Source organism: Pristiophorus japonicus, chromosome 5 (assembly GCF_044704955.1).
Source record: "Pristiophorus japonicus isolate sPriJap1 chromosome 5, sPriJap1.hap1, whole genome shotgun sequence".
In the NCBI taxonomy this organism is placed as follows: Eukaryota; Metazoa; Chordata; class Chondrichthyes; family Pristiophoridae; genus Pristiophorus; species Pristiophorus japonicus.
This window is the reverse complement of record NC_091981.1, coordinates 287,096,313-287,110,540: the sequence shown is the minus strand read 5'-3', so window position 1 is coordinate 287,110,540 and position 14,228 is coordinate 287,096,313. Positions and strand designations below refer to the sequence as shown.

General features: G+C 44.7%; 1 protein-coding gene across 1 annotated transcript in view; it reads left to right on the top strand.

Annotated features, from left to right (window-relative positions):
• Nucleotides 1-14,228, top strand: part of mindy4 (MINDY lysine 48 deubiquitinase 4) — a 278,164-nt gene that overhangs the window by 198,142 nt on the left and 65,794 nt on the right. Inside the window, exon 14 of the mRNA XM_070881748.1 lies at nt 7,119-7,182. Coding sequence (XP_070737849.1) covers nt 7,119-7,182 — 64 coding nt within the window. The remainder of the gene's footprint in view (nt 1-7,118; nt 7,183-14,228) is intronic.

Below are 14,228 nucleotides of genomic sequence, written 5' to 3'. Positions count from 1 at the left end.
TAGAGATACAACTTAACCTGTTGAAAAGCAATCTAAATATTTGCTTTTTATAAAAAGATGTTCTCTTACAAGAGTCACTCCACGACACAGGTCGATATCCCAGTACATCGTACCATAGAATTGCACTCTGACCCGTTCCTGTGGCTTGTCATCCAGGCCCCATTGGCAATCTCTTCTAAATGTTGATTTTTAAAAGTTAATCGTTTTTAGAATAAGAAGAGTCAGGTGCTGGGAAGGAATGGGCTAAGACTAGGCACTGTTCATGAGTCTTGGATTTTAGCACTGACTATGTGGAACGGCATATTTAGAGATCAGGAGAAATAGAAAAGGAACACTGAAATTATATTGAAAATACTGCTTCCTGTCCTCAGGAAGATTTTTGTTCCCACTTTTCTGTCAACATTTACCATTGTAAATTGACATGTCAGCATTTACCACTCAATCTTGCTATGTCAACTGTAACAATGCAGTTCAGGCACTGGCCACTAGGTAGCCCTGCAGAGCGAGTTTCTGATCTCCCTCCTACTTCCATTGTTGTCCTGTGTGTTTTAAAACACCCCTCTGCTTCTGGGGAAGCATGTGACCTATTTTATTTAAAAATAAACCCATCACTTGGAGAATCATGAACATGAAACATGAATGTTATGTTGTGAATTAATGTTTTCATACATTGCCCCACTTCTTAGCACTTTTAGTCATCATCATAGGCAGTCCCTCGGAATCGAGGAAGACTTGCTTCCACTCTTAACGTGAGTTCTTAGGTGGCTGTACAGTCCACTACGAGAACCACAGTCTCTGTCACAGGTGGGACAGATAGTCATTGAGGGAAGGAGGTGGGTGGGGGGGTGGGACTAGTTTGTCGCTCGCTTTTTCCGCTGCCTGCGCTTGATTTCTGCATGGTCTCGACTAGACTCGAGGTGCTCAGCGCCCTCCCGGATGCACTTCCTCCACTTAGGGCGGTATTTGGCCAGGGACTCCCAGGTGTCGGTGGAGATGCTGCACTTTATCAGGGAGGCTTTGAGGGTGTCCTTGTACTTTTTTAGTAAACTATGCCTCAACACCAATCAGAAGGTAAAGCCCCCTATCCCGTGTCCCCGTAAGGGAGCCAGACACTGAGTGGGAGCTCGGGCTGGAAATAAGGCGACAACACTGCAGCACCAGTTCTCCCAACCAGAGACCCCTTCAAGCTGGGATCTGACACCATGGTATAGGGATAGGCCTTCAGCTAAAACAAAATGGTTTGCTTGGCTAAAGTGTATCTGTCGCCAACACTAAATGACGCATGTTCCTCAGAACTGGGGCCATATTGCAAAGAGGTTATTTGCAGTTCAACTTCCACAGATCTGAGCCTGATCATTTTTGTCGTAGCTGTTGATTGCAAATCCCCCCAAGATTCATTATTTTAAAAATAGGCGCTTTGTTTTTGTGACCTTTCGATAATGTGTTGGAAACTCCCAAATTTATGTTCCTTTCAGAAAAGACCATCTGAAATACAGCTGTGCTTTTTATTGTGATGAATGTAAGAACGCTAATGTTTATCTCAAAACTGTTATTTTGTACCTCACGATTCAGCTCAGTCCGTATCCCAAGAGCAAATATGGGAAAATATGCTTCCAGCTATTGTGCTGCTTGGCCACAACTAACGTGATGCTGGTAGATGATAGGCAGGTTCTGTTGTTTTCGGATGGCTCTGTGCACTCAATAGCTGCGCCCCATTTTGGATTCCTCTCTAGCACGATATTTGGCATTGCGACCCTGACACCAAATGGTATGTTTGCCTTTATTGTAAGGCTGTTGGAGTATAAGAGTAAGGAAGTCTTGTTGCAATTATATAGGGCTTTGGTGAGACCACACATGGAGCACTATGCACAGTTTTGGTCTCCATGCCTAAAGAAGGATATACTTGCCTAAGAGGGTTCACTAGATGGATCTCTGGGATAAGAGGGTTGCCTATGCGAAGAGCTCGAGGAGAATGGGCCCGCACTCTCTGGAGTTTAGAAGAATTAGAGGTGATCTCGTTGAAATGTATAAAATTCTTAAAGGGCTTGACAGGGTAGATGCTGCGAGGATATTTCCCCTGGCTGGAGAGTCTAGAACTCGGGGGCACAGTCTGAGGATAAAGAGTCGGCCATTTAAGCCTGAGATAAGGAGGTCGCGAATCTTTTGGAATTCCCTACCCCAGAGGGCTGTGAATGCTCAGTTATTGAGTATATTCAAGACTGAACTCACTAGATTTTTGGATACTGAGGGAATCGAGAAATATGGGGATAGGGTGGGAAGGTGGAGTTGAGGTAGAAGTTCAGCCATGATCTTATTGACTGGTGGAGGAGGCTCTTCGAGTCCTAGTAACATTCTGGTGAATCTGCTATTCCTATTTCTTATGTTGTGTTTTTAAGATACAATGGGGCCAGTTCTAATGCACTGTGAGCGCCTGCTCCTGGAGTGTTGGGAGTGGAGGCCAGTTACGTGATGGCGGCAGAGTAGGAAAAGGGGAGGTGTAACAAGACCTGGGTGTCATGGTTCATCAGTCATTGAAGGCTGGTATGCAGGTGCAGCAGGCGGTGAAGAAGGCAAATGGTATGTTGGCCTTCATAGCTAGGGGATTTGGGTATAGGAGCAGGGAGGTCTTGCTGCAGTTGTACAGGGCCTTGGTGAGGCCTCACCTGGAATATTGTGTTCAGTTTTGGTCTCGTAATCTGAGAAAGGACGTTCTTGCTATTGAGAGAGTGCAGCGAAGGTTCACCAGACTGATTCCCAGGATCGAGGGGTATGGAGAGAAAGCAGGAAAGGGATACTGAGGGAATGATCAGCCATGATCTTATTGAATGGTGGTGCAGGTTCGAAAGGCTGAATGGCCCACTCCTGCACCTATTTTCTATGTTTCTATGGCAAGACTGACATATGAGGAGAGACTGGATCGACTGGGCCTGTATTCACTGGAGTTTAGAAGAATGGGAGGGGATCTCATAGAAATATATAAAATTCTGACTGGACTGGACAGGTTAGATGCAGGAAGAATGTTCCCGATGTTGGGGGAGCCCAGAACCAGGGGTCACAGTCTAAGGATAAGGGGTAAGCCATTTAGGACCGAGATGAGGAGAAACGTCTTCACTCAGAGTTGTGAACCTGTGGAATTCTCTTCTGCAGAGAGTTGTTGATGTCAGTTCGTTAGATATATTCAAGAGGGAGTTAGATATGGCCTTATGGCTAAAGGGATCAAGGGGTATGGAGAGAAAGCAGGAAAGGGGTACTGTGTGAATGATCAGCCATGATCTTATTGAATGGTGGTGCAAGCTCGAAGGGCCGAATGGCCTACTCCTGCACCTATTTTTCTAAGTTTCTATGTCTATGTTTCAGCCCCTTCTACACTTGAACTGCATTTCCGGGAGATAATTCCTGCTATTAGATTTGTATTAAGGACACAGGATTTACCTCCAAACGCCTTCCTGTATTATTTTCCAGAGATTCTGCCGGGCTCCAGAGAGATGTGCCCAGAGAAGGTGGGCATTGGAGGTTAGGAACAATGCACTCAGGTTTCCGCCCCCTGTAAAAACGGCACACCTCCATTAGTTGCGCTGACTTTCTCGAATAAAAAAGGGCGGGGAAAACTTACCTTCTAATTCTCCGAGCTCCTCAGGACGTCTTCGGCCTCTGCGTAGCACAGCACAAGGGGTGTGGGGCGGAGCCAGGTCCCGGTGCTGAAAACAGTGCCGGGACTTCTGCACATGAGCGTTAGAGTGTGCGCGCATGTGCAGTAGCTCCTCGCGGCCCGACGCTCTGCAGGCTGTGTGGGAGGGGCCCTAATGAGCACTGAATATCTTTACTAAAAGCTGACGCCGAATATCCTTGTCACTTCATGTCGAGGTTTCAGTAGGAGTGTTACCTGAAGAGGTTGCCAAGATTCATTTAAAAAAACATTCACACATCTGGTGAAGGCTGGGAGTCACGGAGGGAAGCCAAGCTGAGTTAAATTACAGCAATTTGTCATTCAAGTAAATGTCACATAAAAACCTCACTTGGAATGATGCAGGTTTGCAAATGTGTAGGTCCAACTGTTTTTGAGACTTTGCAGAAAGATTCAGATCTTTAACTTAAAACAATCGTTGAGGTGATTTTGCATCAGTATCAAGTCCAAATTACTTGGCTTCACCCCCACCTCCGTCATTCAGCCTCCGTTCAGCCTCCCCCCCCGCCCCCGTTCAGCCCCTCCATCCCCTCCTCCTCCTCCCTCGCTCCGTCCTACTCTGTCGTCCTCCCTCCTCCTCCCCCCTCCACCTCCATCCCCCTCCCACCTCCCTCCCTCCCTCCCACCTTCCTCCCTCCCTCCCTCCCACCTTCCTCCCTCCCTCCCTCAAACCTTCCTCCCTCCCTCTTCCTACCCCTCTCCTCCCTCCCCTCTCCCCCCACCCCTCACTGACAGAGAGAGACAGACAGAGAGAGAGAGACATTGACAGAGAGAGAGAGAGACAGACACTGACAGAGAGAGAGACTTTCAGACAGAGAGAGAGGGAAAGACACTGACTTTCAGACAGAGAGAGACACTTTCAGACAGAGAGAGAGAGAGACACTTTCAGACAGAGAGAGAGACACTTTCAGACAGAGAGAGAGGGAAAGACACTGACTTTCAGACAGAGAGAGAGACAGACACTTTCAGACAGAGAGAGACAGACACTTTCAGACAGAGAGAGAGAGAGAGAGACACTTTCAGACAGACAGAGAGAGAGAGACAGGCACTGACAGAAACAAATACCTTCCCTTCACATAAAGGTAGGACTTCTATTTTTTATTTGTTAATTAATTGCTTATTACTTTTTGTGCTTAGTTTAGTGCTTGGTGCTTTAAATGTACTGCGTTGTTTAGTGCTTAGTGCTTTAAATGCTTCCCACCCCCAGTCTCTGACTGTGCCTGCACTGAACTTAACTCTAGGTAAGGTTTTTCAGAACTTACAAAAGTGGACACTTACTCCATTCTAAGTTAGTTTGGAGTAAGGTTTCACTGCCAAAAGTTGTAAAACAGGCCTAGATGGCTGGATACACTCCCTTTTGAAAAAAAAATCTAGACTAACTCACTCAAACTGGAACAAACTAAATGCCGAGAATTGCGATTTCTAAGATACTCGAAACTAAACTCGTTGCTCCAAAAAAATTGGAGCAGCTCCACCCAGAACTTGGGCCCATAGGAACAGGAGGAGGCCATTCAGCCCCATGAGCCTATTCTGCCATTCAGTCAGATCATGGCTGATCTGTATCTCAACTCCATTTATCCCTTGTTTCCGTGTCCCTTGAAACCCTACCTAACCAATATCTGTCCAGTTTTGACATTTTCAATTGAGCCCTAACCTCAACAGCTTTTTTGGGGAAGAGTGTTCCAGATTTCCACTACCCTTTGTGTGAAGAAGTGCTCCTGACATCAGCCCCAACCCTTGTTGTGGACAGCACCACGAGAGAAAATAGTTTCTCTCTATCAAATCCATCTTGAGCATCTCGATAAGATCGCCACTAAATCTTCTATCCTCGAGAGAATGCAAGCTTACACAGTGCAACCTGTCCTAGTAATTTAACCCTTGGTGTCCCAGTAACATTCTGCTGAATTTGCATTGCACTCCTCCCACTTTCTAATGTGCGGTGCCCATACTTTATCCAGTTGCTATTCTTCGCAAACCACAACAAATTTACTTCTTCTACGCTAACCCTTTCCACATAATTGATGTTTGACACGTGGCCGCTCACGTCCTACCTGGCAAAATGCTACCATGGAGCCTTTGTGTAGCTGTGAACCTCCGATTGCCAAGTGACAACTGACTGGAATAAAGTCAGCCTCAGATATATTGAAACAAAGGCGATTAGGAACCAGTGTTTTGATCTTGTAATTGTTAGAGAATGCAACAGGCCATGGGCAGGCTATGACTTGCTCATTGGCAAAGTTAAAGGTTTTACTATCTTCTCATCTGCCTCTAAATTTGATTTTTTTTTAAATGAGGTATCCATCTTCACTATGTTTGCCCCTTGTTATACCACTTGATTCACAATACAATAACAGTTTTACTGAAATAATCCTTGGTGCACATCGCCCCAAAGTATAGACCGATAATTATTAACTGCCATATCTGTATCAATCTGGCAGAACAAGCTCAAGAGGCTGAATGGTCTACTCCAGTTCCTATGTTTAAACCAGGGCTTAAAACAAATATTAATGATGGCCTTACTCAAGGTGTTTTGAATAGTCAGGTTAGTAGACGCAACAACATTATGGCCGTTCAAAATGCAGCCGGATGCTATATTGGGAGAGTAAAAACACTAGAAAGATGAATTTCGATGGGCCAAATGACCACTTCTCATAATTAATTTTCCTTATGAATGTCAGCTGTGGCTCAGTGGGCAGCACTCTTGCCTCTGAGTCAGAATGTTGTGGGTTCAAGTCCCACTCCAGGGACATGAGAGCACAAAAAAATTCTAGGCTGACACTCCAGTGCAGTGCTGAGGGAGTGCTGCACTGTCGGAGGTGCCGTCTTTCGGATGAGATGTTAAACCGAGGCCCCGTCTGCCCTCTCAGATGGACTTAAAAGATCCCTCAGCACTATTTAGAAGAAGAGCAGGGGAGTTATCCGTGGTGTCCCGGCCAATATTTATCCTCAATCAACATAACAAAAACAGATTATCTGGTCATTATCACATTGCTGTTTGTGGGAGCTTGCTTGTGTGCAAATTAGCTGCTGCGTTTCCCACATTACAACAGTGACCACATCCCAAAAGTGCTTCTTTGGCTGTAAAGCACTTTGAGACGTCGGGTGGTCGTGAAAGGCACTATATAAATGCAAGTGTTTCTTTCTTTATGCTCTTGCGTGCTGTGTTCCTCAAAGTGGATTTTGTAAACCACAGTCATTTGGAAGCTTCTAATAAATTACTTTTATTTGGATGGGTATCCTGAACAAGTCAACAGTTTTTCAGTTATTGAACATAGTGTACGGGAGCAGTCACAGCCATTGAATGAGGGGACAATGGAGGAAAGGTGTCTTAGCGCCTGGCTTCATTGCATCCACAGCTGAATGCTCACCAACAGCAGCGGTGCGGAAATCTAAAACACTTTTTTAAACTGCTAACATTTTGGATTATTTCCAGAGTAAAATCTGACTTTGACGTCCCCACCAGTACGTTGATTGGAGCCCACGGATACTGTACACAGGTCTGTACCACTTCTTTCTGGGACGAGTGAGACCATAAACATGATCGTGTTGCATGCTTTGAGTGGATATATAATTTTTTTTTTTAATGCATTTCGATTCTGTTAAGTTGCACTAGTGGAGTGGGGAGGCTAGAGTCAATTCCCTGAGCTTCTAATCTAATTTGTGCTGTATAGAGAGACTCTCTCTAGGGGTCAGGGGGAATCTTTTGGACACCTCTATCAAATCTCCTCTCAACCTTCTCTGCTCTAAGGAGAACAACCCCAGCTTCTCCAGTCTATCCATGTAACTGAAGTCCCTCATCCCTGGAACCATTCTTGTAAATCTTTTCTGCACCGTCTCTAAGGCCTTCACATCCTCCCTAAAGTGCGGTGCCCAGAATTGGACACAATACTCCAGTTGAGGCCGAACCAGTGTTTTATAAAGGTTCATCATAACTTCCTTGCTTTTGTACTCTGCCTCTATTTATGAAGCCCAGGATCCCATAAGCTTTTTTAACCCCTTTCTCAACCTGCCCTGCCACCTTTAACGATCTGTGCACATATACCCCCAGGTCTCTCTGTTCATGCACCCCCTTTAGAATTGTACCCTTTAGTTTATATTGCCTCTCCTTGTTCTTCCTACCAAAATGTATCACTTTGCACTTTTCTGTGTTAAATTTCATCTGCCACATGTTTGCCCATTCCACCAGCCTGTCTATGTCCTCTTGAAGTCCATCACTCTCCTCCTCACTGTTCACTATACTTCTAAGTTTTATGTCATCTGCAAATTTTGAAATTGTGCCCTGTACACCCAAGACCAAGTCATTAATATATACCAGACTGCTCTTGACATCAAAATTAAAGTCAATGGGAATTGGGGGGGAAAACTCTCCACTGGCCGGAGTCATACCTAGCACAAAGGAAGATGGTTTTGGTTGTTGAAGGTCAATAATCTCAGCCCCAGGATATCACTGCAGGAGTCCCTCAGGGCAGTGTCCTCGGCCCAACCATCTTCAGCTGCTTCATCAATGACCTTCCCTCCATCGTAAGGTCAGAAGTGGGATTTTCGCTGATGATCGCACAGTGTTCAGTTCCATTCGCAATTCCCCAGATAATGAAGCAGTCCATACCTGATACAGCAAGACCTGGACTGCATTCAGACTTGGGCTGATAACTGGCAAGTAACATTCGTGCCACACAAGTGCCAGGCAATGACCATCTCCAACAAGCGAGAGTCTAACCACCTCCCCTTGATAGTCAACGGTATTACCATCACCGAATCCCCCACCATCAATATCCTGGGGGTCACCATTCAGAAACTTAACTGGACCAGCCACATAAATACTGCGGCAACAAGAGCGAGTCAGAGGCTGGGTATTCTGCAGTGAGTGTCTCACCTCCTGCCTCCCCCAAAGCCTTTCCATCATCTGCAGTACTCTCCACTTGCCTGGATGAGTGCAGCTCCCAACAACACTGAGGAAGCTCGACACCATCCAGGACAAAGCAGTCCACTTGATTGGCACCCCATCCACCACCTTAAACATTCACTCCCTCCATCACCGGCGCACCGTGGCTGCAGTGTGTACCATTTATAAGATGCACTGCAGCAATTCGCCAAGGCTTCTTTGGCAGCACTTCCCAAACCTACGACCTCTAGCACCTAGAAGGACAAGGGCAGCAGGTGCATGGGAACACCACCACCTCCAAGTTACACACCATCCTGACATGGGAATGTATCACTGTTCCTTCGTCGCTGGGTCAAAATCCTGGAACTCCCTCCCTAACAGCACTGTGGGAGTACCTTCAGCACACGGACTGCAGCGGTTCAAGAAGGCGGCTTACCATCACCTTCATGGGCAATAAATGCTGGCCTTGCCAGCAACGCCGATATCCCGGAACGAATCATTACAAATGGGTATGATTTGGTGGCCATTACAGAAACGTGTTTGCAGGGTGGCACAGACTGGGAATTAAACATACAGGGTATCTGACGATCGGAAAGATAGACAAGAAGGGAAAGGAGGTGGGGTAGCTCTGTTAATAAAGGATGATATCAGGGCAGTTGTGAGAGACGATATTGGCTCTAATGAACAAAATGTTGAATCATTGTGGGTGGAGATTAGAGATAGTAAGGGGAAATAGTCACTGGTGGGCGTAGTTTATAGGCCCCCAAATAATAACTTCACGGTGAGGCGGGCAATAATCAAGGGAATAATGGAGGCATGTGAAAAAGAAACGGCAGTAATCATGGGGGATTTTAACCTACATATTGATTGGTCAACTCAAATCGCACGGGGTAGCCTGGAGGAGGAATTCATAGAATGCATACGGGATTGTTTCTTAGAACAGTATGTTACAGAACCTACAAGGGAGCAAGCTATCTTAGATCTGGTCCTCTGTAATGAGACAGGAATAATAAACGATCTCCTAGTAAAAGATCCGCTCGGAATGAGTGATCACAGTATGGTTGAATTTGTAATACAGATTGAGGGTGAGGAAGTAGTGTCTCAAACGAGCATACTATGCTTAAACAAAGGGGACTACAGTGGGATGAGGGCAGAGTTAGCTAAAGTAGACTGGAAACACAGACGAAATGGTGGCACAATTGAGGAACAGTGGAGGACTTTTAAGGAGCTCTTTCATAGTGCTCAACAAAAATATATTCCAGTGAAAAAGAAGGGCGGTAAGAGAAGGGATAACCAGCCGTGGATAACCAAGGAAATAAAGGAAAGTATCAAATTAAAAAACAATGCGTATAAGGTGGCCAAGGTTAGTGGGAAACGAGAAGATTGGGAAAATTTTAAACGACAGCAAAGAATGACTAAGAAAGCAAAAGAAAGGAAAGATAGATTACGAAGGTAAACTTGCGCAAAACATAAAAACAAATAGTAAAAGCTTTTACCGATATATAAAACGGAAGAGAGTGATTAAAGTAAATGTTGGTCCCTTAGAAGATGAGAAGGGGGATTAAATGATGGGAAATGTGGAAATGGCTGAGACCGTAAATAATTATTTTGCTTCGGTCTTCACAGTGGAAGACACAAAAATCATGCCAAAAATTGCTGGTCACGGGAATGTGGGAAGGGAGGACCTTGAGACAATCACTATCACTAGGGAGGTAGTGCTGGACAGGCTAATGGGACTCAAGGTAGACAAGTCCCCTGGTCCTGATGAAATGCATCCCAGGGTATTAAAAGAGATGGCGGAAGTTATAGCAAATGCATTCGTTATAATCTACCAAAATTCTCTGGACTCTGGGGAGGTACCAGTGGATTGGAAAGCAGCTAATGTAACGCCTTTGTTTAAAAAAGGGGGCAGACAAAAGGCAGGTAACTATAGGCCGGTTAGTTTATCATCTGAAGTGGGGAAAATGCTTGAAACTATCATTGAGGAAGAAATAGTGGGACATCTAGACAGGAATAGTGCAATCAAGCAGACGCAGCATGGCTTCATGAAGGGGAAATCATGTTTAACTAATTTACTGGAATTCTTTGAGGATATAACGAGCATGGTGGATAGAGGTGTATCGATGGATGTGGTGTATTTAGATTTCCAAAAGGCATTCAATAAGGTGCCACACAAAAGGTTACTGCAGAAGATAAAGGTACGCGGAGTGAGAGGAAATGTATTAGCATGGATCGAGAATTGGCTGGCTAACAGAAAGCAGAGAGTCGGGATAAATAGGTCTTTTTCGGGTTGGAAATCGGTGGTTAGTGGTGTGCCACAGGGATCGGTGCTGGGACCACAACTGTTTACAATATACATAGATGACCTGGAAGAGGGGACAGAGTGTAATGTAACAAAATTTGCAGATGACACAAAGATTAGTGGGAAAGCGGGTTGTGTAGAGGACACAGAGAGGCTGCAAAGAGATTTAGATAGGTTAAGCGAATGGGCTAAGGTTTGGCAGATGGAATACAATGTCGGAAAGTGTGTGGTCATCCACCTTGGGGGAAAAAAAACAGTAAAAGGGAATATTATTTGAATGGGGAGAAATTACAACATGCTGCGGTGCAGAGGGACCTGGGGGTCCTTGTGCATGAAACTCTTTTTGGATCCTTGTGCATGAATCCCAAAAAGTTAGTTTGCAGGTGCAGCAGGTAATCAGGAAGGCGAATGGAATGTTGGCCTTCATTGCGAGAGGGATGGAGTACAAAAGCAGGGAGGTCCTGCTGCAATTGTATAGGTTTTTGTGAGGCCGCACCTGGAGTACTGCGTGCAGTTTTGGTCACCTTACTTAAGGAAGGCTATACTAGCTTTGGAGGGGGTACAGAGATGATTCACTAAGCTGATTCCGGAGATGAGGGGGTTACCTTATGATGATAGATTGAGTAGACAGGGTCTTTACTTGTTGGAGTTCAGAAGGATGAGGGGTGATCTTATAGAAACATTTAAAATAATGAAAGGGATAGACAAAATAGAGGCAGAGAGGTTGTTTCCACTGGTCGGGGAGACTAGAACTAGGGGGCACAGCCTCAAAATACGGGGGAGCCAATTTAAAACCGAGTTGAGAAGGAATTTCTTCTCCAGAGGGTTGTGAATCTGTGGAATTATCTGCCCAAGGAAGCAGTTGAGGCTAGCTCATTGAATGTATTCAAGTCACAGATAGATAGATTTTTAACCAATAAGGGAATTAAGGGTTACGGGGAGCGGGCGGGTAAGTGGAGCTGAGTCCACGGCCAGATCAGCCATGATCTTATTGAATGGCGGAGCAAGCTCGAGGGGCTAGATGGCCAACTCCTGTTCCTAATTCTTATGTTCTTATGTTATGAATAAAAAAGCAAAGCAGTGGTCCTCGTACTGACCCCTGGGGAACACCACTGTATACCTTCCTCCAGTCCGAAAAACAACCGTTCACCACTACTCTCTGTTTCCTGTCACTTTGTCAATTTCGTATCGATGCTGCCACTGTCCCTTTTATTCCATGGACTTCAACTTTGCTGGCAAGCAGATTATGTGGCACTTAATCAAACGCCTTTTGGAAGTCCATGTACACCACATCAACTGCATTGCCCTCATCAACCATCTCTGTTACCTCATCAAAAAACTCAATCAGGTTAGTTGAACACGATTGGCCAATGACAAATCCATGCTGTCTTTTCTTAATTGATCCACTCTTGTCCAAGTAATCCGGATTTTTTCCCGGATTATCGTTTTCTAAAAGCTTTCCCATTACTGAGGTTAAACTGACAGGTCTGTAGTTGCTGGGTTTATCCTTACACCCTTTTTTGAACAAGGATATAATATTTACAATTCTTCTGGCATCACCCCCGTATCTAAGGAGGATTGGAAAATTATGGCTAGTACCTCCGCAATTTCCACCTTTTACTTCCCTCCGCGTCCTAGGATACATCCCATCCACTCTTGGTGACTTCTCTACTTGTAAGTACAGACACATTTTCTCGTACCTCCTCCTTATCAATTTTTATCCCATCCACTATCTCTTTCACTATCGCAGCAGCATCATCCTTGGTAAAAACAGATACAAAGCACTCAAATAGAGTTTGGAAGCTTCATTTTAGCAGCTTATCTGCTGCAAAGTCTACTCCTGATAATTCAAAGGTGCTTTTTGCTTGAAACAAATTAAACATTAATTCAAATTACATTGAGAAGTAGAGAAGTTATGCTAAAACCTGTATCGAAGCTTGGTTCGACCATACTTGGAGTACTGTGTATCGTTCTCGTCGCCATATTATGAAAAGGATGTAGAGGCACTAGAGAGCGTGCAAAAAAGATTTACAAGGATGATTTCGTAAATTCAAAGTTCTACCTATCAGGAAAGGGTGAGCAGGCTTGGGCCTCTTTTCTCCAGAAAAGAGTAGCCTGAGGGGTGACCTTAATAGAGGTCTTTAAAATTATGAAGGGTTTTGATCGAGTGCTTACAGAGAGTTTTCACTTGTGGGGAAGAGCATAACAAGAGGCCACCAATACAAGATATTCACCAAGAAATCCAATGGGGAATTCAGAAGAAACCTCTTTACCCAGAGAGTGGTGAGAATGTGGAACTCGCTACCACAGGGAGTGGTTGAGGTGAATAATATTGATGCATTTAAGGGGAGACCAGATAACCGTACGACTGAGAAGGGAATAGAGGGTTATGCTGATAGATGAGGAAGGATGGGAGGAGGCTCGAGTTGAGCATAAATGCTGACATGGATTTGTTGGGCCGAATGGCCAGTTTTTGTGCTGTACATTCTATATAGTTCGATGTAATTTTAATTCGTCATTACCATCTGGAATGCACGCTTGAAAAGGTGGTGGAAGCAGTCGAAATAATAATGTTCAAAAGGGAATTGGCTATATTTTAGAGGGGAGAACATTGGGCAGGGCTGTGGGGAAAAGGCAGGGGAGTGGGACCAATTTGATAGCTCTTCAAAATAGCTGGCCCAGGCACGATGGGCTGAGTGGCTTCTTTCTGTGCTGTAAGATTCTATGAATGGACAGATAATGCGAATGAAGCAACTTTAAATTCAAAGGAGTAAACTGTGTATGATTTCTTTGGAGATAAACTTTAAGTAAACAAAACCTGTAACTGTGACTTTCAGAGAACAATCGTCGCACTTAGAAATTTTCTGCCTTGAGTTTGTGCATAATAAGCAACGGGCCAAAGTACCATCTGATTGATTGCGGTCCCATCTTCCAATCAATCTGGTTCTCAGGCCCTCGTCCCTCTTTCCCAATGATCGGATTGCCTCATAGATGAGTCCGAATTCCAGTGAAATAAGTTGATTAATCTTGGGAAATACTGTACAGCTGAGGCTTGAGTTTAAAGCCAGCTTTAAAGTACTGATGCTAGGCATGTATTACCCAGTATTTACAGCACTGAAACAGGCCGATCAACTCAATTGATCCTGTATTTATGCTGCACACGAACCTCCTCCGACCCGACTTCATCTCTCCCCATTGGCATATCTTTCTATTCCTTTCGCCTTCATGTATTCCTTATCTAGCTTCCCTTTAATTGCATCTATGCTTTAATCCTACGCAATGGTTCAAGTAAGGGGGTTGTCTTGTGCAGAAAAGTTGAGCAGGTTGGACCTAGTTTAGAAGAGGTGATCTTATTGAAA